Source organism: Lepisma saccharinum, chromosome 16, assembly GCF_977018435.1.
Source record: "Lepisma saccharinum chromosome 16, izLepSacc3.1, whole genome shotgun sequence".
In the NCBI taxonomy this organism is placed as follows: Eukaryota; Metazoa; Arthropoda; class Insecta; order Zygentoma; family Lepismatidae; genus Lepisma; species Lepisma saccharinum.
The window spans coordinates 50,551,865-50,573,783 of NC_139244.1; the positions used below are offsets into that span (position 1 = coordinate 50,551,865).

General features: G+C 39.9%; 1 protein-coding gene across 1 annotated transcript in view; it reads left to right on the forward strand.

The window, feature by feature from the left end:
- LOC146000071 (arrestin domain-containing protein 3-like) overlaps nt 1-21,919 on the forward strand; it is a 216,138-nt gene that overhangs the window by 164,058 nt on the left and 30,161 nt on the right. The window contains exons 4-5 of the mRNA XM_083137399.1: nt 6,949-7,044; nt 21,561-21,740. Of these exons, the coding sequence (XP_082993525.1) occupies nt 6,949-7,044; nt 21,561-21,740 (276 nt within the window). The remainder of the gene's footprint in view (nt 1-6,948; nt 7,045-21,560; nt 21,741-21,919) is intronic.

Genomic DNA, 21,919 nt, shown 5'->3' on the forward strand with positions numbered 1-21,919 from the left:
TATGGGCAATTTTAAAGAGGCGAGACCATAAAGCAGACGTCAAGTCCAAACAAGAGTTGAAAACTGTTGTGCAAGCCAAGTGGAATAAAATAAACTCTGAAACATGTCGGAAACTGGTTAATTCTATGAAGAACAGGTGTCAAGCAGTAATTAAAGCCAAAGGATACGCATCAAAGTATTAGAACTGTCAGTCAATTTGCTCTGAATATACTTTTTTCTTTTATATTATTAAGTGTACGAATAGAAAAGTTGTACAAAAAATGGCATGTTTCTCTTTCAGTTTCATTTAATTTATTATTGTCATTGGTTATACAGAATTTTGGTAAGATTTTATGTTCCTAATGATATTAGTTATTGAATTGTAAAGAAACAATTTCAAAAGAGTGTATTTCCTTTCAGATATTAAAGCATTTTCTTTGAAAATCCGTGTGTACGAATAACAATGTTACATACTGTATAATTTGTCCTGGTGTCCCGAATAGTTTCTTCGGGATGCACAAATGTGCTGAAATCGGGTGGTAAAGAAGAAATGATTAAGACTATACTTTCTTCAACTTTATTGATATTTAAATGCGTAATATTAAAATGCTCATTTTAACCATCTCACTGTACATTGAACCGCTCCCTCTCAATAATACAAGAGTTATCGAGTTACAAGAAGATGCTACAAAGATATTTGACTTCACGATAGCGCCGCCGTCTGCTAGCAGCACTGAATTTCAGTTGCAAATTTCTTCCATTGCATAATAAAGCTGTTTACTGTAAACAGTCAGTGCTTGGGTGCCCGCACTGCTCAGTCCGCAGTTCTCAAATAAAGTTTCGATTTGTGAGATAGCAGCTTAAGTTCATTACGGCACCGAAAAGGAATTGCAAGATTAATGATATACTTCGAAGTGGTTTCTGTTTTTTTTCTTTAAGAAGTGTAAAGAATATTATAATGAATATGTACATGCACGCAACTTTGTCAGGTCCAGCCCCCCCCCCCCTCCCCACCACCACCACCACCACGCCGCTCCCAACAAGCTCCCGGTCAGCAGGTTCCTGTATTTTCACTTATGATATAAACAACCCTAATCATACCAAAAGTTGAACCCTCCCCCCCCCCTACTTGAACTATATATACGCCCTTGCTTGTATGCCAAAATATAGTGTGCTTTAAGTTCACATGACAAGGTTGAATAGCAAAGTTCACATGACTATATCTACGCATTACTAATTCTCAAGCTCACAGCAAGAGGCTGTTTATATGAAGTACTCAAGCTTTTGAAATCCTTTACTAGATGGCACTGGAGACGCAGAATCTTTTACCAGACCAAAGACCTTCGTTTGAGACTCCCAATGATTCGTAAACTTCACGCTCTGAGTAGCAAAGACTTCCACTCGAAAGGAACAATCGCTCAACTCTGTTGTTTGAAATTTAGGGCCTGCAGACGCAGCATATACGCGAGTTCCTCTAGCGACTCTAGTCTGAAATATTATCTAGGGAATTGGAAGACTAGGACAATAGAACCCATGCAGCCAGTATAAAAGAAAATATTTTGGAAAACTGCCACGAGCGCAGTTGTGTGTAAGCTGTTTTTCTTTCACTGTCCTTCTTTACAGCTAAATGCTACCGAAACGAAAAGAAGGAAACGATATTTCTTGTGCTTCTGTTCGTGCCAGCCCTTCTTACAAGAAAATAATAAAATTTCCTCCCTTAATTGTACGTGGTTAAGATGCTGAATTCTTGTAATTTCATCTGTTCAAAAGCCATTTTCATTAATTAGAAGTTGACGGTTCGTGGCTAACGAATCGAGACGATGGTAATTGCGAAAGCAGATTTTATTTCCCGCCCATAGCGAGTTGGTTGGTGTTTATTCCCTCCAGTATTCCTGAGCAGAAAAAATACGATCACCACTCTGACCGAGTAAAAGATGATGCTCCAGCTCAGAACGTCGCAATTCAGGAACTGACGAAAGTTCCCAATTCGGGAACTCACGAAAGTCCCCGATTCGGGAATGACGAAAGTTCCCAATTCAGGAACTGACGAAAGTCCCCGATTCGGGAACTGACGAAAGTTCCCAATTCAGGAACTGACGAAAGTTCCCAATTCAGGAACTGACGAAAGTTCCCAATTCGGAAACTGACGAAAGTTCCCAATTCGGAAACTGACGAAAGTTCCCAATTCGGAAACCGACGAAAGTTCCCAATTCGGAAACTGACGAAAGTTCCCGATTCGGGAATGACGAAAGTCCCCGATTCGGGAATGACGAAAGTTCCCAATTCAGGAACTGACGAAAGTCCCCGATTCGGGAATGACGAAAGTTCCCAATTCGGGAAGTGACGAAAGTTCCCAATTCGAGAACTGACGAAAGTTCCCGATTCGGGAACTGGCGAAAGTTCCCGATTCGGGAACTGATGAAAGTCCCCGATTCGGGAATGACGAAAGTTCCCAATTGAAGAACCGACATTTTCACGTGGAAAGATCCCAACTCAAGATCCGCTGCCTCGGGAGGGAAGGGGGAAGCATAGGTTTTTGAGAGGTTCTTATCGTTACTGCACGTTACTCTGAAATACTACGGACCTCGTATATATAGAAAGTCGTACTGTGCTTTACCGGAAGCAACATCTTTTCTCTAATATATTTTGAGTATATTGTAGATCTCTTGCTTCTAGGTTAGGTTAGCAGTTACACAGGAGTGTCTAATGTCAAGTACGTATTTGAAACGTCAATCCATCCTCCCCCCAGACAATTAGTATGTCGTCCTGAGCTGGGAAGACATTTCACTGAAATATCCAACTGGTATAGAGCAGTTCCTGAAATGGCACTGTTTTCATTGGAATTCTCATAGTTCCTGAGTTGAGAAGTCTTAAATCGGGAATAAATCGAGCAAGAAAAGGTAAAGGCCTGTGTATTGAACCACTGTAAAAAGTTGATAGCAGAAATGATTGTCAAAGACAGTCAAATTCCTCTTCCATTCAAGTAACGTAAAATCTTTACCATGACCTTTTTAAAAGTATGTACAGTCATTATGTACTCACCCTAATTGATGTCATTTTGGTAATTCAGCTTTGAAAAATAGTTTTATGGTGTATACAACAATAATTTGTAATCATTGTCTATCTTCATACGCAATAAAAATATTCACATTTATCTAAAAAACGGTTCCGTACGGATTTTGTAAATCAACAGGCAGACCGTTAAGTTTTAACTTTAGGATATTAGCCAAATGTATTACGGTAACTTCTAGCAGTGCGTGCCATGAAGGCACATAGGGGGATGTGGGGTTAGGGTCCCACGCATTCTAAATGTAGGCCATACTGAAGATGGTGTGATCAACACCTTGCTCTTCGGCCTTTACACCTATCTCTTCCCAGGTATACATTTATTAGAGGCTGGTTGAGCCCCAGAGCTGCTCTCTGCATGGAAGAAGAACTTCCACATGAGATCACTTAATCCCGGGAACCGAACTCGTGCTAGCTAGGTTTGGAAACTTTGTTGCCAAGATTATTCATTGTAATACAAGACGTTTATTTGTTAAATAAAGTGATTAAAAAAAATAATTCAGTTTCACACTCGAAGACAACATCGCAAATCAATTAATAAAACAAAATTGCGAATTGCGATATTAACAAAATTTTGTGCAAAATCTTGTGCATAATCTATTTATCCATCTTCTTTATTAATGTATGATTGTGATATGTTTCCTTGCCCTTGGAAGAAGAAACTAGATGGTAATTTAAACGTAGTCGTAATACACTGAATTACAGACTTGTAGAAATATCGATTTATAAGTCCTTCCCACTCAAGTGTACCCCCACATTGTGTACATTCGCCAGGGAAAAGTTAACAATGAACTGTGTTCATCTTTATTGGCACATTTGATGTTACAATGGAAGGTAACAATAGCGAAGTCATCACCTAGCAACGAAATAAATCGGTGACAGAAATGGCTTCGATTTAAGGTAAGTCAATTGATCTTTTTTTTGAACGATGATATTTTGAGCAATGATGAACCACAATATGGCGATTAGGGTGGCGAGGGGAGCAGTTACCCCCGACACACTTTTCGCCACTTTTGTCCCCACACTATGCTAAACCTTATCTACAAAGGAAATAAACTGTCTTTGCACCCCCTTAGTTTTGGTACCTTGCCCCCCGCCCCCGGTTTTGGAACCCAATCGCCGCCACTGATGAACCATATTCCATGCATCTCACATTCTTAAAGAGCTACCTAAAAACGTGGAGGATACCTACCATTCATATTGTTATCGGCTCAATGAGATCATGTAATTTTTCCCTATATGAAGGGTAAAATTATAAAATAGATAACTTGCAATCTTTACCTAGGATTCCAACCTAACATATCTGGCATCATACTCGCTAAGACGAAATTGTAGTTGCTATAACCAAATACGGTAAAGCGATCCCCTGTGTACTGCACCGTGCCATGAAGGCACATACAGATGTGAAGGTATTGATCCACACATTCTCGACTACAGTTCACCTCAAATTTATTTAGTTTATGCGCGCTCCACAAGGTTAAGCCGTAGCGTGAAATTATGAACGCGGGGGATCGTAACAAGGGATGTAACTAGCCCCTCCCGAATTATGATTAATTATGGTAGAGATTTTGGCTCCGTTGGTAACTTTGGTAAGTTACCTTCTTAGGTTTAATATCAGCCTTCATTTTTGGTATCTTCATGTGTCAATGCGGAAAACAATGAGAAATGGTGTTGGGGGCAGGTGACTCCGGACAATTTCTAACATGCCTTTAAAAGGGACTCTATAGATAAAGGCGGGTAGCCAGAACGTAGCGTAGCGCAGCAGAAGCGGGGCCGCGGTAGCGGTAGGTTCAATTACCCCATGGGCGGAGCCCGGAATCGGTAGGAAATTTGGACTTAACAATTTTAAACGACAATATCTCAACTTCAAACGGCTGTACATGCGTAAATACTTGTTTGCGGACTCCAAATTTTTGTTCTTCATAATTAGCATCACATAATTCATAAGAAAAAAAAAACCTCCAACATCGAGGGTGTAGAATGGGATACCGGATCCGAGATGTTTCGTACATGATACGCCCACCCTGGAATTGAACCCGGATCGCCCGTGTGCAATGCCGGATCTACAAGCCGCAAAACCCCGCGATGCGGGGGCCCCGGAGATAAGTAAACCTTTAGGGGGCCCTAAGCCATTGACATAGTCGAGGCTATGCGTATTTAAGAAACAAACTTTCTTACTCAGGAGTACAGGAACGAATACAATATATACAGGTAAATGAAAAGTTAAATTCCATGTGCACATAGCATCGTGCCATGATGGCACATTTAGGGAATGTGAAAGTAGGGCCCCACATATTTTCGATGTCGGTCATCGTGGAGGTGATGCGATCAGCTCCACGCTGCGGCCGCCTTTACTCCCACCGATACCATTTGATTTGAGGCTGGGTGGGTCCAGAGCCCCTTTATGCGGAGACAAAGCCGGAAAAATTCCGACCTTAGATCAAATCAGGCTACAATTTCACGAGAAATGCAGTGGGGAAGGTTTCTTCAAGCTATCTTTAATCAGGAAAAAGTTACGACAGAATTATTGTAATAAATGTATAGTTTTCCAGGTGTGAGAAAACAGTGTACTATATACATCGCATAACCCCTTCCCATTTAAGAATTTTTGAGTTGGGTGGATGTGTGTGGGGGTAGGTAATATTGATAATATTTCCGGGGGGGGCACAAAACTTCTAGATCCGGCACTGCCCATGTGACAGCCAGACTCCATATTGACCGGACCACTGCCGATATTGCCGAATACCTTCTAGATATTCTTGGTGAAAAATATGACGATTGTGCAGAAATTCGGAACTGGGAGACAGCTTGGGTTTATAAAATGAACATATGTGCATATTTCATTTCAGATAAATTTGCAATTTATAATTTAACTTTTCAGGCTAAGTATTTTAACAAAGGTAAGTTTTATTTGTAGCCCAATGTTTTAGATGCGTAATTTGTCAAAGTTTCTTCAAAGTCAATTTATGTTCGGATAGGCTAATCGGGACTGGGCCTACAGTTTCAAGCGGGATCCGAACTCGGGACCCCTCGATTACAAGGTGATTATATTACCACTATGCCATCGAGGAGGACCGTAACTATAGTACAGTAAAACATCGTTAATCCGGACCCCGATTAGCCGGACTTCGCTTAATCCGGACGGGCAAAAGGAAACAAATGCAGAATGCAAGGTTTTAAATGTGGATAGAAGTCAACAATCGCATTCGTTATATTGCTTCGTAACCGACTCCCCTTGCTTTAAGCCAACACACAAATTCTAGCCCTATGCCCTTTAAATACACCATAATAAACGTGTTTTGTTGCTATAAACGGAGTTTCAATGCACTGCCTACTGTTCTTTTAGGTTATTTCAGTTAATCCGGACTTTCGTTAAACCGGTCAACTTATCCCCCCATTAGTTCGGATTAACGAGGTTTTACTGTATATAGAAAACAACATTCGTGTGAACGCTTATGAAATTTCGGGTTCATTACTTATCGCTACCTATTTATAATGTATTATTAGTTCATGACTAAACGCACTGCCATGAAAATAGGCGGCTGGGCAGAATTGCGCTGGTGCCACATATGGGAAAAGCAAAGCGAGAGCGCGACAAAAGTCGCTGGTTCCTGCGCACTGTGTGGCAACGTCGACCAGGCTGCGTTGCCTAGTTCGAGCGTCAGACCCAACTCTCTCCGGGGCACTTTTGTGTCATCCCTGACCTTTCGAGCAAATACTGTCACTTTGCATCACATGGATTACAAAGAATCAACTCTACAACAAGATCTTTCATTAGACATGGCAACAGCGCGATCTTCTCCCACCCGCCTAATTCCATGGTCGTGCGTTTAGTGTTTAAATGCTATCAAACGATGATTACATGTTTGCGTGTGACACATGCAATATGCCTTTTACTTTCAGGTAACCGTGGACATACCGTACACGTCACCACCACAAGGGATGAAATACTTCACAGTGATTGGTCCACACATTGACTGCATGGACGATCAGTATCTGGTGAGTATCTGGTAGCTTTATATCTTCTCAGTATAGGTTATTGCCAGAAAAATCTTCCCTGTATAAACTGAACTTACGAAGTGGGTTTCAGCTGGGTAACGGTGGTCAGCGCGTCGAGTCCCATCGACGCTGTTTTCTGACCTTCTAGACTGGAGTCTGATAGTCTTGCTTTCAAGTAGTTTCTCAAACGGGGTGCACGGCTTTGCGCCAATCACTCTGGAAAATGGTTTGGTTTTGCGCCAATAATTACCGGATCCTTATCTTTCCGTACATGGTTTTGCGCCACTACAGAAAATCGTAATTCAATGACTTAGGTTGGCAAGCATGATTTTCCGTCCCACTTAAACAGGCTGCGGACTGTCACCGAGATGGCGTGGTTAAAAATTATGCACCACCAACCATAAGTATACAAAATTGCACTTGTCAAACTGCAGTCTCTTACAATGGAACCTTTGTGGCATGTGAGATCAATTTCACGTAATGCATGCGTGAAATTGCTTTGCGATTATATTGATCAATGTAAGATTCAATTTTGAGGTATTTTTCTCTTAAAACGCTCCTCTTACGAGCGGGTTTTTCGAGGCCATTTATTTTAAGGTAAGTGTCGGTCTGGAGGTTAATCAATGCATGTACAAATTTGAAAATATCAGGATGGTTGGTGTAAAACATGGCATTCAGTTTACTGTGAAAGGCTTCACATGCATTTGTTGTGCGATAGGCCGAGGCAGAAAAATCTGCCCATGTGTGTGGAGGGTACGTAGAACCTTCTGCAATATAGTTTTCTACCAAATAATCACAGAACTTTGTAATTTTCTCATCTGATGGCTTATCTTCGAACATGTCAATTGCGAAGCAATCAGAGACATCATGGGGAGGTAAGTAAGACAAACCAAAAATATAATTCAGACATTTACCTTCGGGACCTCTTTCCTTGTAAATTTTCGAAAGACCTAGGTTTTTCATTTTTCGCCACCAGGCTTGGCATAGGTGAAGCCTACATCCTACTATAACACATCTCCCACACCATATTTCATTAATGGCACCGTGAATCCCTTGTTCAAAGTCAACGCATATTCTTTTCGGTTCAAGACTACTGCCGCAAACTTGCTCACACTTTAATTTCACAGCATTGAACAACAAAGTATACGTACTTTTTAATTTGTCCTTTAATACGCAGAATAACAGGGGCACATAATGGCCTTTTTCCAGAATATGAATTGTGAACAACTGAGTGAAATGTTTTGTACAGTAGCTGAAGGTCCCATCCATATAAAGACAATCAGCATCGCAAAGATATTTTAGATTTGATTCACAACCGAATACTATTATGTTCTTTACGCTGTCATTAATTAGTACGAAATTCTCACCACGAACAGTCCTTATGGTCTGGTTTTCGACTGCTTCACGAACATCGCTCACTGATTTCGGCAATGGAGGGAGCATATTTCGCCGTGTTCTATACACAGCCTCTCGCAAAAGTTTCTTATCTGTGAAATGTAGCTGATTGATACTTGTAAGCCTTTCTTCGTTCAGCGCCGCGTACACAATGCTTGAGGGTTGTTCATGTAATGCACTTGACGCCTTCCGTTTACATGAACCACGAATTTGTTGAAGTATTAAACTGCGTTCATTGCTATCGTGATTATGAATTATCTTCTCACTTTCAACTATCATGTCACTGTTCGTAATTATTATTGCTGTACACGACTTGTTTGTGCAACGCCACCGAACACGTCCATCTGAATATGCGTAAGCTTTCCTGAATTTATAATTGTCCTTACATATTAAATCCTTACCTCTATTCGATGCCTCTGCGAGCAGTTCCATGGTCGACCGGACCCATGTAATGAAACGTGTAACGTTGAGGTGAAACACAGGGAGGTAGACGAAAGCCACGATCAGTCGTTGCCCTTGAGAGACAGGATTGCCAACCTATACAATTCTTAGCTCGGCTAGACATTCAAGAGTGGCGGAAAACATTCTTGGCGCAAAAGATACTGTGGCACTAATATTTACAATTTGTTCATTGGCGCAAAACAAGCGATTTTGGCGCAAATGCATTGCACCCTCTCAAACTGGACTCGTAAAAATTTTAGAGCTCCCACCGAGAATCGAATCCGGACCGCTTACACCAGAGGCGAGAGCTGTAACTATTCAGCTAAGCGGGAGCAATTCCAAAATTTTCGACTTTTATATTATAGAAATTGCCATAAATTATTTTCATATTACTTTCAACTTTATTCAACTTCGTTACTTTCATTTTCTAATTTACTGCTTATTGCGTTATTTTATTCTTTATTTTTCGTTTCAATTCTTTGTAATATTAAATTTTATTATTATTATAATGTGAACCTTTTGTGGGTTAGGTGGAGGTGAAAATCAATTAATCCAATATCGACTTCCGTGGCAGAGTGGTTAGTACAGTGCGCTGTGACGCTATATATCCCGTATACCTTACTCACGTACATCATATAATCACTCATCCTCATCTTCGTGATTACCCAAAAGTAACAGAAAAGTAAAGTAAAATAAACAGGGTGGATACTCGCCGGGAATTCCTTGAATTCCGGGAATTATGCGTGAATTATTGGCTCCGAGAATTCTCCGTGAATTTTTCTCCGTAGACGTGAAAAATTGCAACTTTTATTAACCCAAATCCCTTTGAATATATACATAATTATAAACGCCCCGAGACAAGTTTTTCCACAGTTTGGCTTCTACTTTTATCGAGGAAAGAAAATAAATCTGCTTAGAAAATGAAACAGAATTCTCTCAATCCATTTAATTTGTTACTGTTCTTTCCGGAGTAATCTATCTGACGGACGAGAGATTATTGCAAGATGAAATATGGAAGTAGATTAGGTAAATTTGAGATTGAAATTCTTGTACAATTAACATTTTTTTCGTAGATTAGCATATATCGTAACATTTGTAACTTGAGTTTGTAGATGTATTTCAAGTCTGCGTATGTGAAATAGCAAATGTAAATTCCCCACCTAAAATTAAATATTTCAAATACACATACCGTTCAATTTGAATGGAATTAGAATTTTTGGATACATTGGACTCACAGAGACCCTTTATAATTTTAATATATTTGCATGTGGGTGGTGAGAGGTGGGAATACGTATTATTGAAGTAGAGAAAACATTTGAAAAGTTCGCCTTGAAAACCAGAAACTATACTTGAATTTTATCATGGTCCTAGAGTGGCCACACTGATCAACCAAATCACTCAATTATATGAAATAGTTTAATAGTTTTATGGTCTATTTTATTCATCGTGGATAGTGGGAAATATTTAAGCCCTCAAATTGGTGTCTAAATCTATGTCACTTTTATATCCAGAATTAATGTAGTATCCCCAGAGAGCTGCATTTGTTTCCAGAGTGCTGGATGCTAATGGAAGATGGAAAGGCCGTTTACCTGATAATCAATAAGCGAGAGGCAGAATAGGGAGCGTAGTGGCGGTAGCTGCTGATAAAAAGTTCCCAGATACAAAATGGAGCCATTAGCTAAAACTACTTTTAATGGCGGCATCTGGTGGCAATTCGTCAGAAACATTTTTTTTTCGTTTCAAAGGAGTTTCCGGAAAAGAAGGCTTCAATGGGGGAAAAAATGTGGATGTGAAATGAGGCAGAACCTTTTGATGCTTGGAAAGAGATGGGGAAAACTTGGAAGTAATATTCAGTAATTGTACGCTGGATGGAAACCTCATTATGGATATTCTAGTTGCAGTCTTCTGCACCATATCGTCTGGAAACTCAGTCTTGACGGTCTATCCTATCCCACAATTCTCAAACACCTTTGGGTCAAGCCCCAGCCTTCGTCTTCTGACGTCAGGTTAAATGCTTTAGTTGTTAGGTTAGGCGTGTTAGATTTAGGTCTCTTTGCATATATTATGCATTTTTGGTCAAGCCATGAAAAATTGCACTGTATTTATGCTAAGAGACATAAACCTAGCATACCTTACCTATCAACGAAAGCAATTTACCCTTGCCTGAGAAGGCTTTAGGGCGGGGCTTGTCCAAAAAGGTGTTTGAGAAATGTGCGATAAGTGAGAGGAAATTGGTTTCCATCGCTAGACGCACGATCGGTCATTTTAACGCTTGCTTTCCGTTATGGACCATATTAGTGTGACGTTACAGCAGACGACAAGTTGGATTTGAGTCTAAACAAATAAAAACGTGTTTTTTTCCCTATCCAAATCCATTGAGTTTCTCATCGCAAAGGCTAACTGAAGAATCGTGACAGCAAGTACGAAACAAAATTGTGATGTGCATCATACATCAATGTAAAGATCAGATTTCGGAGAATATGTCTATATAGTACCTTACAGATGAGAATGTAAAGAATTAATTGCGTAGGAAATCTAGTAGGCTAAAGCGAATGCTCCAAACGCAATCCGACCCAGAATCGCAGCCAATGGAGACAGACTTGAGATCGGGTGAGCTTCGGGCTGCCTTCGGCTGTGCTCGGAACTGGAATGTCCAACTTTTGTATAAAAATGCATGATTTCTTACTCCGGTAATTCTTTACCTTATTGTCTCTAAGGTATGTGTGATATATAGACGTATTCTCAGAAATCTCATCTTTACATTGATATACGATACGCATAATATATATCTTGTTTTATAACTGCTGTCACAATAATTAAAGCTACTCCTTCCGATGTAAAATCCCATTGATTTGGATAGGAGAAATACACGTTTGCCCGTTGTTTAGACTCAAATCCTGTCGTCTGCTGTGACGTCACCACTAATATACCCCATTATTTATTAGTAGGGGGGCGAGTAGAAAATTTTAAAGAGGGATCATAATCCTAAAGCCCGAATTCGATAACCTGTCACAGCACGACATAGCTTATCGTCCAAGAGCGCCCCCAAACGGAACGTCCCAAATGGAAGGAAATTTTCGTCGTCTCCGAATGCGATCTCGTGTCGTTCCGGATGTCTTCGTGAAGTTTCGGAATTCCTAGCACAGGTAGACAAAAGACAGATCTTATAATTTTCCAACCAAGTGTATTTTACCTCCTATTTCCATTACATTTATGTTTTTAAGAACGAAGAAAGTAATATAGAAATATTGGGAACATCCTAGGGAACAATGTAATTTATTTTCAAACAGTTGAAAAATCTAAAAAATAGATGTGGTGGGCCTGCAAGCCCCCTCCCCCCCCCTTCGGTAAGCTAGGGTTAAAATTGTACTCGTATCTGAACCACTATGCAATATATGTCCACTGGGATCGGCCAATATCTGTCTCTTGGCTGCTACATCATGTATTTTTTTTAAGTAAGTTACAACAAACCAGTAATCATAACAGTGACTTCAAGTGAAATAAGTTAGCTGTAATTGGTAAAAAGCCAAAAAGACCAGTCAAAATTTCCGTTGTTTTTTTTTAAAAAAAGCCGACTTTTTTGCAACTAGACTTGAATTTAATGAATAATGAAAAAACATATATATTTTCCTTTCCATCTATTATCTACTTTTATACATTGCCTTCATTTTTTTCCGCATCTTCACATCATAGTTTTGCTTTCACTAAATCGATACTTATCTTCCAACAAATTATTACATTCTCTCATCTTGTGCTGCCATCTGTGATTCTTTTTTGAAACTTTTTTCTTTCCATCTCGTGTTGTTTCCAATATGAAATATCTGGTTTGTAACAACTCTTTCAGAATTAAGATTTTGGCGCTACTCAACGAGGTTTGGAGCCCTGGTCTGACTAAGTGTAATAAAAGGCAGACTGAGAGGCGAAATAAATTAAATACAGAATTGAAAGAGAAAGAAAGATGTAGCAACCTGAGAGAGCAAGACACAAGGGGAATGGAATAAAGAAGTCAAAGACAATGAGAGAGAGAGAGAGAGAGGGTATAGGTGAAATGAAGACAATAAAGCGAGACACAAGCAGGCAGACAGAGAGAGAGAGAGAGAGGAGAAATTTAAGTGAGAGGCAGAGAAAAATAGAGAGGGACTGGTTCACTGTCTGGCAGTGGCGTATTGTCGTGTTGCCGCCTTTACGGCCGTTAAACTAACTTTTCCTTTATATTCTTAACCATTTAGCTTTAATATATGGGTAATTGCTCATTATATATTATTAAACTATTAACCCCTAACAGGAAGAATGATTTTTATTACATAATTGGAAGTATGTGTCTGACAGACACGGAACGCCGAAACTTTGGTTTCCTTAGCAAAGTATTACATAGATTTATTCTTATAATCCAGTATTATAAAATTTATTTCAAAATACATACACAACGCAAGTTCTACGTAAGAAAAAATAACTATTATTGAGAAAAACTTCTTTTTTTATGAAAATGAAATTTTCACACACTTCAAATGAAATACACTTTTTTGTGAACAAAAGTTTTCTTGAAAGTACTGAGCAAGTTTGAAATTTACGTGCTTCTGTCAACCAAACACATCACGCACACTTTCCTGGAACATTCGAGACATACTGGTTTGTCACATTTGACGCACTTATATGCTGTGTTCCTATTCTTCTGAAAAGGACAAAGGCTACTTTTCCTTTTGCGTTCCATTTTGTCACTTTTTGCTAAATGTTGCTCGTCTTCATTGTACGGTGTTTTCTTCCCCAGAACATCCTCGATTGTTTTTTCAGCTCACTCCTCAAATTATGAACCTTCAATTTCATTTCAAGATAAGGTCTCATGAGGTTCATGGCTAGTTCTTTCACAAATCTGTATCTGGAAATACTTGGGCTGTTTTTAAAACATAAGTACAGAATGCAGCTCTTTACTGTACTTATATTTACTAACGTGAAAAATATTGCTAAAGGCCACCGCCGACATCTTCTATTAGAAGAATAATTGGCACACTTTTGATCCAGCGTATCCACACCCCCTTTAGTGCTATTATAAAACGCAATAATTTCTGCTTTCCCTGTCTCTTCATCCAATTCTTTCGAGTGATGCATACTGGATACTAAAATTACAGTTTTATTTTTTTGGGGGGACAAATGAGAATAGCGTGACGTTTTCTTTAAAGCCATAAAGACAAGACTCAACTTCTCTGTTACCAGAAGGCAAGATCCTGGGGGATTTCTGGTTTATTTTTTCTAACAGTTCCCACATATGTTAGTCCTCGGTTTTCAAATTCTTTAACTAGTTCTAAAGAGGAAAACCAGTTGTCAGCAGTTACGTTTCGGTTACTGTTCACTATCGGTTGCACTAAGCGAAGAACTGATCGTGTTGGAATACTAAGCTTCTTCTCCTCATTGCTTAGTCCTACTCCATCAGATCCTTTACCAAAATAAATGTAGGCATTGTAGAAATACGACATGCGGGCATCTGCTAGACAAAGAATTTTAATACCATATTTAGCTGGTTTCTTGGGCATGTAAACCTTGAAGCTGCATTTACCACGAAATGGTACAAGCATTTCATCGATGCAAACATATTCTCCTAAAGAAAATAATTTTTGGCAATTATGCGTGAATTTGGAGAAGATGTCTGAAATGGCTGCAATTTTGTTTGTCTCCTTCCGTATTTCTCTTGTTTCAGGGTCGTCAAATCGGAGGCACAGTAACAAAATTTGGAAACGCTTCACTGGCATAGCTGATCTAAATATGGGTCTAACCATAGAATCAGTAGAAAAGAGGGAAACCATATCCTCATGTCCAGACTTACAAATTGATGTAAGCATAAAAAGAGCTAAAAGTGCCTTTATTTCACACTTATCAGTTGGTCTGTAATTGCTCTTTTGATGCTCTTGGACTTTAATTCCTGTTTTCTCTAATTTTACATTTGTCCACAACACAATATGATCAATAATGTCATCAAAAATTAGAGACCAAATATCTTCCATTTGAGGATTTTCACCTAAATTTCTAACAATCTTTGTCAAGCCTGGAATTCCTCGTATTATATTTTGACGAGGAACACGTCTAGTCTTTGTTGATTCTTTAGATCCCCAAGAATATCTTTTCTTACCTTGAAAGAAAGCCGGAACGTCTTTCTCTTCATTTGTCCTGCAACTTACAGACGAAATACTAGCTTCGAAATTACGACAATCTTCATCATCAGTGGAGAACCATATGTCTCAGGAATGAACGTGGGGTCCACATCGGAATCATCATCAGAAAATAAATCTTCCATCTCCTCTTCTAGCCCGTCTTCTTCTTCCACTTCTTCCAACATTTTGAAAACCTTGGCGCAAAAATTGGGTTCACCAACTTTTGCTACATCGCTTAGTTTCCTTTTCCTAGATGTAGAAGGTCCTTCCTCCATTATAACTAAGTTCTAATCATCAACATCAATAATACTTGTGTGCAAGAAAACTACACTACTGGAAGTATGTGTCCACGGGACACGCAAAAAAACTTACGTTATTGGAAGTATGTGCCTCTCAGACAAGGTAGGTTACAAAAAAGCTCTTATCAGCTAACACACAAGCGCGACCGACAACAATGAATCACACCACTAAACTAAGAAAAAAAAATTATGAAGGTATTGAGGAGCTCGCTTCACAGAAACATACAGGGTTGTCAGCACAACGAAAAAAAAACATGCGTGTCTGTCAGACACATACTTCCAGTAAAGGGTTAACCCAGCAGAACGCACGCTGGATAAAAAATACCCAAAAGAAAAAATATTTCTTAAGTCCGAATTTTAATGGTTTTAACGCATATAAATAGTAACACCTTAATTAATTAATGCGATTTTTATTAATTTAGAAGATTTTAATTGAATCACACAATTGATAAAAAAAGAACATGTTGAAATACCTAACTGAAACTTATGAGAGCGTGTTGGGTGAAACTTGCCCAGGCAGTGTTTTTAGGACACTGCAAGCGGAACTAACGGACTGACATCCGATTCAAGGTCCTGACACTCGGGAGGGTTCGCTGGAAAAGTACTGAGAAGGTTGACCTCAGAGTCCAGTGGCGTATCCTGGATAGAGAATCTGGGCTATCGCACTATGTCATAATCTTCGAATGGGAAAAATTCGATTGTGGGGAAGGAGGGGGTTCTTCTTAATTTTTCTTGATTTTGAAGTGATGTGATATTCTGAAATATTCACGTAGGCCTTGATATGAGATATTTTTGATATTTGAATTGAAAATTTTGGGTGCGTCAGCACTAAGGCTATTTTGCACCCGTCACATTATACGGGGTCCAGCCCCTTATCGTTACACATAACAACTCTAACGTTGCATAACTAAAAGCATAAAATATTAAAATCTTCTGACTTTCGTTAAAAGCTGAGGCTGTAAAGGAGCACTCAGTACAAATAAGGACAAAACACAGGACAACACAAACAAAATTATACTGGCCATGGAACCAGTCGCCAGATCCTCGTTAGTCTGCAGTCCAGGGTGTACTGCGTGGAAGTGACGTTGACTTTTGGGCGCCTACGTGGACGGTACCCCTTACACCCCACGTAGGCCTTGAGGCGAGAATAAAATACATAGTAAACTTCTTACCTTGTACTTCTTTTGGAGTGCCGAGTTGAAGCTTGGGGCCTCCTCGCTGGTGTAGTGGCAATGTCGTTGCCTTCTAATCAAGGGGTCCCAGGTTCAATACTCGGTGGAGGCACATAGTGGTTCGGATCACACGTAAGCTTAGTAAATTGCTCGTTAATTATGTCATTCATATAGTTCACTACACAGCACAGCACATATTATTCACAAAAAAATTAATCCGTGCACTTACTCCCACACTATACAGCGATCTGGAATATACGCCTCTGCCTGAGACAATCATCGAAAGCGATTAAAAAAAATATATTTAAAAATCGACTGGGTAATTTTTACCCATACGCACGTCCTTACAGGTTAAAAAGGCTTCTAAACCAGAATTTAAGTAAATTATTTAACGAACTGTACGCAACTAGTCGTTCTTCATCCCACACTTCTGACGATCGGTTTTCCTCCCCGATTGTACACAGGGAGGGCGACGGTGCCGAAGCCAGTGGCTATTCCAAAACACGTGATCAGTTCCACCGCTGCAAACAGCGTTCGGGGGAGAACACTGCTTGCTCCTTCCTGCTTTCTGTGACGCACTTGGCAGAGGCAGTGATGTTACATGAGGGAAATTCCCTAGGTAAATGGGTATGCAGGACCAATCCTAAGTGAAAAGTTTTTCTTCTTCCAGAATTATAATGTCTAATGGACAACACTAGTCATCTTTTAACGCGGAAATGGAACATCATTTAAAGACCAACGAGATGTTTTTATTCTCAGTAAGACGGAAATTTCTTCCCTTATTTTTTTCGCTCGCAAGGAAACAATGCCTTACTGTAAGTGGAACACGCCTCTGTTGCCACTCGCTTATCGGTAACATTGCCGACATGAAAGAATGCGCGGGCCTCCCCGATGGCGCAGTGGTAGCGTTGTTGCCTTGGAATCACGGGGTCCCGGGTTCGATACCCGGTGGAGGCACAAGTGGTTCGGGTCCCACTTTAAACTGTAGGTCCAGTCCCGATTCGCATTACTGTGCATAAAGTGGACTTAAAACACCAATTCAACATGAAAGAATGCGCTACAATACTCATAGCTGTTACGATTCCGTTTCTTTCTTTCGTCTCTTACCCTCTTTCTCCACCTTTCTTTGTCTATTTCTCCTCTGTTCTTTCGTCATCTTTCTATTTTTCTTGTTATCTCTCTTTGTTTCTTCCTTTCTTCACTTTTATCTCAATCTTTCTTCACCTCTCTTATACCATCTTTCAATCTTTCTCTTTCTCTCTATGCACATCGCGCTACGACGCCAGGGGTTCCGGGTTCGAAAAGATACATAAGTACATACTGACGTTCTTACAATACTGTAAAAAGTGTACCAACATGTTGTGTAGTTGCATAATTGTTTTCTCTGCTATGCTTATTGCGACTGTATCGCATTTTTATTCATGTACGTACATGCATTAGTACTCTACATTATAAGTAATGCGAAATGTAAATCTGTCTTTCCATTATTTCCTGCAGCGCTCTATACTGTATTTAAAGTCAACCCTGTATAAGAAGGAAAACTGTTAAGACGGGAAATTTTGCTCGGAACCATCATGTTCCGGGATAGACAGGTTTTGCTGTATAAATGCAGAAGTGAATTAATATTTTAGAAAAAAAAGTTTTAAAAAAAATCGTAGAGGCGCACAACTGTAAGTTGCGGGGAGGCGCAGAGGGTTAGTTACGCTACTGTTTGTATGTATATTTTTGCTTATTTTTGCATTATTATTCCCATCAGCCTTCTTCTGTCTTTACCTGTGACTCAAACTTGGTGTAATATAATAAGGATACATTACGTACATCTTTCTTTACTGATTCCAATGAATTTGGCATTTCTAGGTGTTCGTTGAATTTTTTCATGTACTGTTCTGCCATCTCTTTTTGTTTTCGTAAGTTAACCTTGTGACTCATTGTTTATCTTACTTTTGTAAATTGTCTGTTTGTATAATGTTAATAACTTTAATAACACTAAAAATGGAAACCTTGGAATTGAAGACCACACCACTTACATTGAGCAATAGAGCCTCTTTTAATACGTCATCACATTTGTCACAATAACGTTTTGCGTGGTGCAGCAGGTGGTTTTTGCAGCAATATCTTAATATGTTTCTGAGAGTTAAACTGATCACTTATGGGCCTCCTCGACATTATGCAACACCGTACTTGAAGCGAGCATCATCCGAGAAAATTTTCTCGCAGTGCGGTCTTGAAGTCGTGGACTGGAAGTGCAAGTGTTTCCAATTGCACTTCGACAGCGTGTCTGCTGAAAGTAACTTCTTTTCTTAGCTTTACTGAACACCAGTGGCGTATGCTGAGTCCCAGATCTGGGCTATCTCACAATGTCACGTGGTCCTAGGCTATGAATAGAAATAAATTTACCAACTCCTAAGAAATCAGGTTGCCAACTCATAGAAAATCAGGTTGCCAACTCATAGAAAATCAGGTTGCCAACTCATAGAAAATCAGGTTGCCAACTCATAGGAAATCAGGTTGCCAACTCATAGGAAATCAGGTTGCCAACTCATAAGAAATCAGGTTGCCAACTCCAGAATCAGCATCATCTCACTGATATCAATAATATTATTTACAATTTCTGATCGATTTTTCTGCTGTATTTCATTCTCTAGACTTCAGGCTTCGCATATAGCCTAGCTAGCGTAGAATATACGCTCCTGCTGAAAACTATCCTCTCTAAACAGGGGTGCCGATCACCCAAGACCGCCCCTAAAATCGTTCATCATAATTCTCCCAAGATAGTTTGGGTGAATACGTAATTGGAGTCTATTTGAATGAAATACGAGGGGCGATCAGGTTGCTCTGACCCTAACATAGAAAGAGCAGCAATAGGGTTTCATTTTTTTTTTTTAATTTTCAACATACTCCCCTGCAACTCCAATGCACTTTTCCCATCGGTGCTCCAACGCCTGGATACCTTGCAAAAAAAAATCTTCCGACTGGTCCTCCAACCATGAGTCCACAGCCCTTATCACCTCAGAATCATCAGAATTTGTTTGCCCACGAATGTCATTCTTCAAATATTTGAACAAATAGAAATCACTGGGGGCCAAATCTGGGGAATAGGGTGAGTGGGGCAACAATTCGAACGATGCATCTGAGATAGCGGCTCTCGCAATGCGTGAGGTGTGGACAGGTGCATTGTCCTGGTAAAAGAGCACACCACGGGTCAACATCCCACGCCTCTTTTTCTTGATGGAATCACGTAATTTTTTGATTAGGTCACTAGTATGTGCCAGTGATGGTTTGGCCTCTTTGTAGATAGCCAAAAGAAGGACACCCTTGCAGTCCCAGAAAGTTGAGGCCATCACCTTCTTGGCTGACGTTTGCACCTTGACCTTCTTCGTTGATGGAGAATGTGGGTGTTCCCACTCCATGCTTTGTGATTTTGTTTCTGGGTCGAGGTGATGGACCCATGTTTCATCCATAGTTACAAATCAGGCAAGGAAATCGTCTATGTCAGCACGAAACTTGTCAAGAAGTTCTTGACTGATGAGCACTCGGGTGCGCTTCTGCTCTGGGGTGAGGTTTCGAGGCACCCATCTTGCAGCAATTTTTTTCATTTGCAATTCCTGGGTAATTATGTTTTGCACAGTGCCATATGACAGGCCACACATCTCAGCAACATGACGGATAGTGACTCTACGATCCTTCAGCACGATATCGTGGACTTTGTTAATGTTTTCGGTCGTCATGACAGTTTTTGGTGCTCCACCTGCATGTTCATCCTCACACGACTCTCTCCCACAATTAAACTCACGACACCATCTCTTCACCATACTGTATGAAGGAGCAGTGTTCCTTAGTGTATCCACCAAGTCCTCATGAATTTTGGATACTGTCCACTTCTTCTTCACAAAATATTTGATCACCGTTCTCACCTCAGTTTTCTCCATTCTGGCACATTGACACAACTTCACTCAGTTAAACCCCTGTAAAAAGAAAACTGTACGCTACTCAGACTTGCAATTCAGATCGAAAGCATATAAAGGATCACTAAACAATAACAAAATAAAAAATCAATCATAACGTCATTCCTTCTATGTTAGGGTCGGAGCAACCTGATCGCTCCTCGTACCATGTTAAACTGTCCATATTTTTAAATTGTTCGATTTTCGAAAAAAAAAAATAGGCTAGCACATTGATTGGTTAAATGTAGTAAATTAAATTATGTAAATATGCATATAAATAGTGTTTGTGAGTAGGTTCATAAAACTCAATTTGAGTATTCACACAAGTTGTTACACAACTTAAGATAAAGATAGAAAATTCAACCTTGGGAAACCAAATGACATGCTCCAGCCGTATGACCGATTCAATTATTGAATAGAGATTCTTAAGCTCAGGGCGATAATATCGGGTGTTCCATTTACAACGCAACCTGGAGTTGGGGATAGTACAACTTTTGAACCGGAAGTGGTATACATATAAACCTTATACCAAATTGAAGCCTTGTTCATGAATATATTTTTAAACCGGGGAACATTGATTGGATTTCATTAGTGTCCACGCAGTGTTGCCAGATGTAACGGGAAGTGTAAATGAATTTTTTTTACAAAGAAAGAAAATGGCACATAACACACATGTACGGACATGCTGTCGGTAATTTGCAGTTTGGTTAGGTGGATTAGCTCGGCATCTATGGCAGTGAAAAAATAAATGTTCATTTCTACCGATAGCCAATCAGATGAGGCGTCTTTAAGGGGGAACTAGGAAAATCGTTGTTTTTAGAAATTAAGACTGTACATTGGCAACACTGCTGGTGTTTCAGTGCCACAACAGGTGTGTTTCGAAACTGTATACATCATACAATTACTGAAAACAATAAAAAAGAAACTTGGAAATTTTCATGAAAATAGTGTTACTTACATGCACCTGGCAACCATGCTATAAGTTAGTTTCTTTATCCGAATATGTAATTGCTGTCAATGTTAATGAGAATAGCTGATTGTGATAAATTCCTGATGCATCGCACGGTGCATCCTACTCATGACAATGTGAAATGTGAACGTTATTCCCTGCATTTCTCGTAGAAACCCATGGTGGGCCAGGATAAGAAGACCATCTGCTGCCTCTGCTGCGAGAAGGGGCCAGTGTCTTTACGAACGCAGCTGGAGCGATCGGCCTACGTATGCGGCGAGAGCATAAAGCTCAAGGCTGACATCGACAACCAGGGCGAGGAGGAGGTCAAGTTGAAAGTCAGGCTTCTGCAGGTGAGTACTAGATTCAGCGGCTTCTTCATGTGAGTAATACAGTCAGCAGTTTTGCATGTGAGTACTAAAGTGAGCGGCTCCTGCAGGTGAATAATAGAGTCATCGGTTTCTGCACGTGAGTGAGTGCTAGAGTCAGCGGCTACTGTAGGTGAGTACTAGAGTCAGCAGCTTCTGAATGT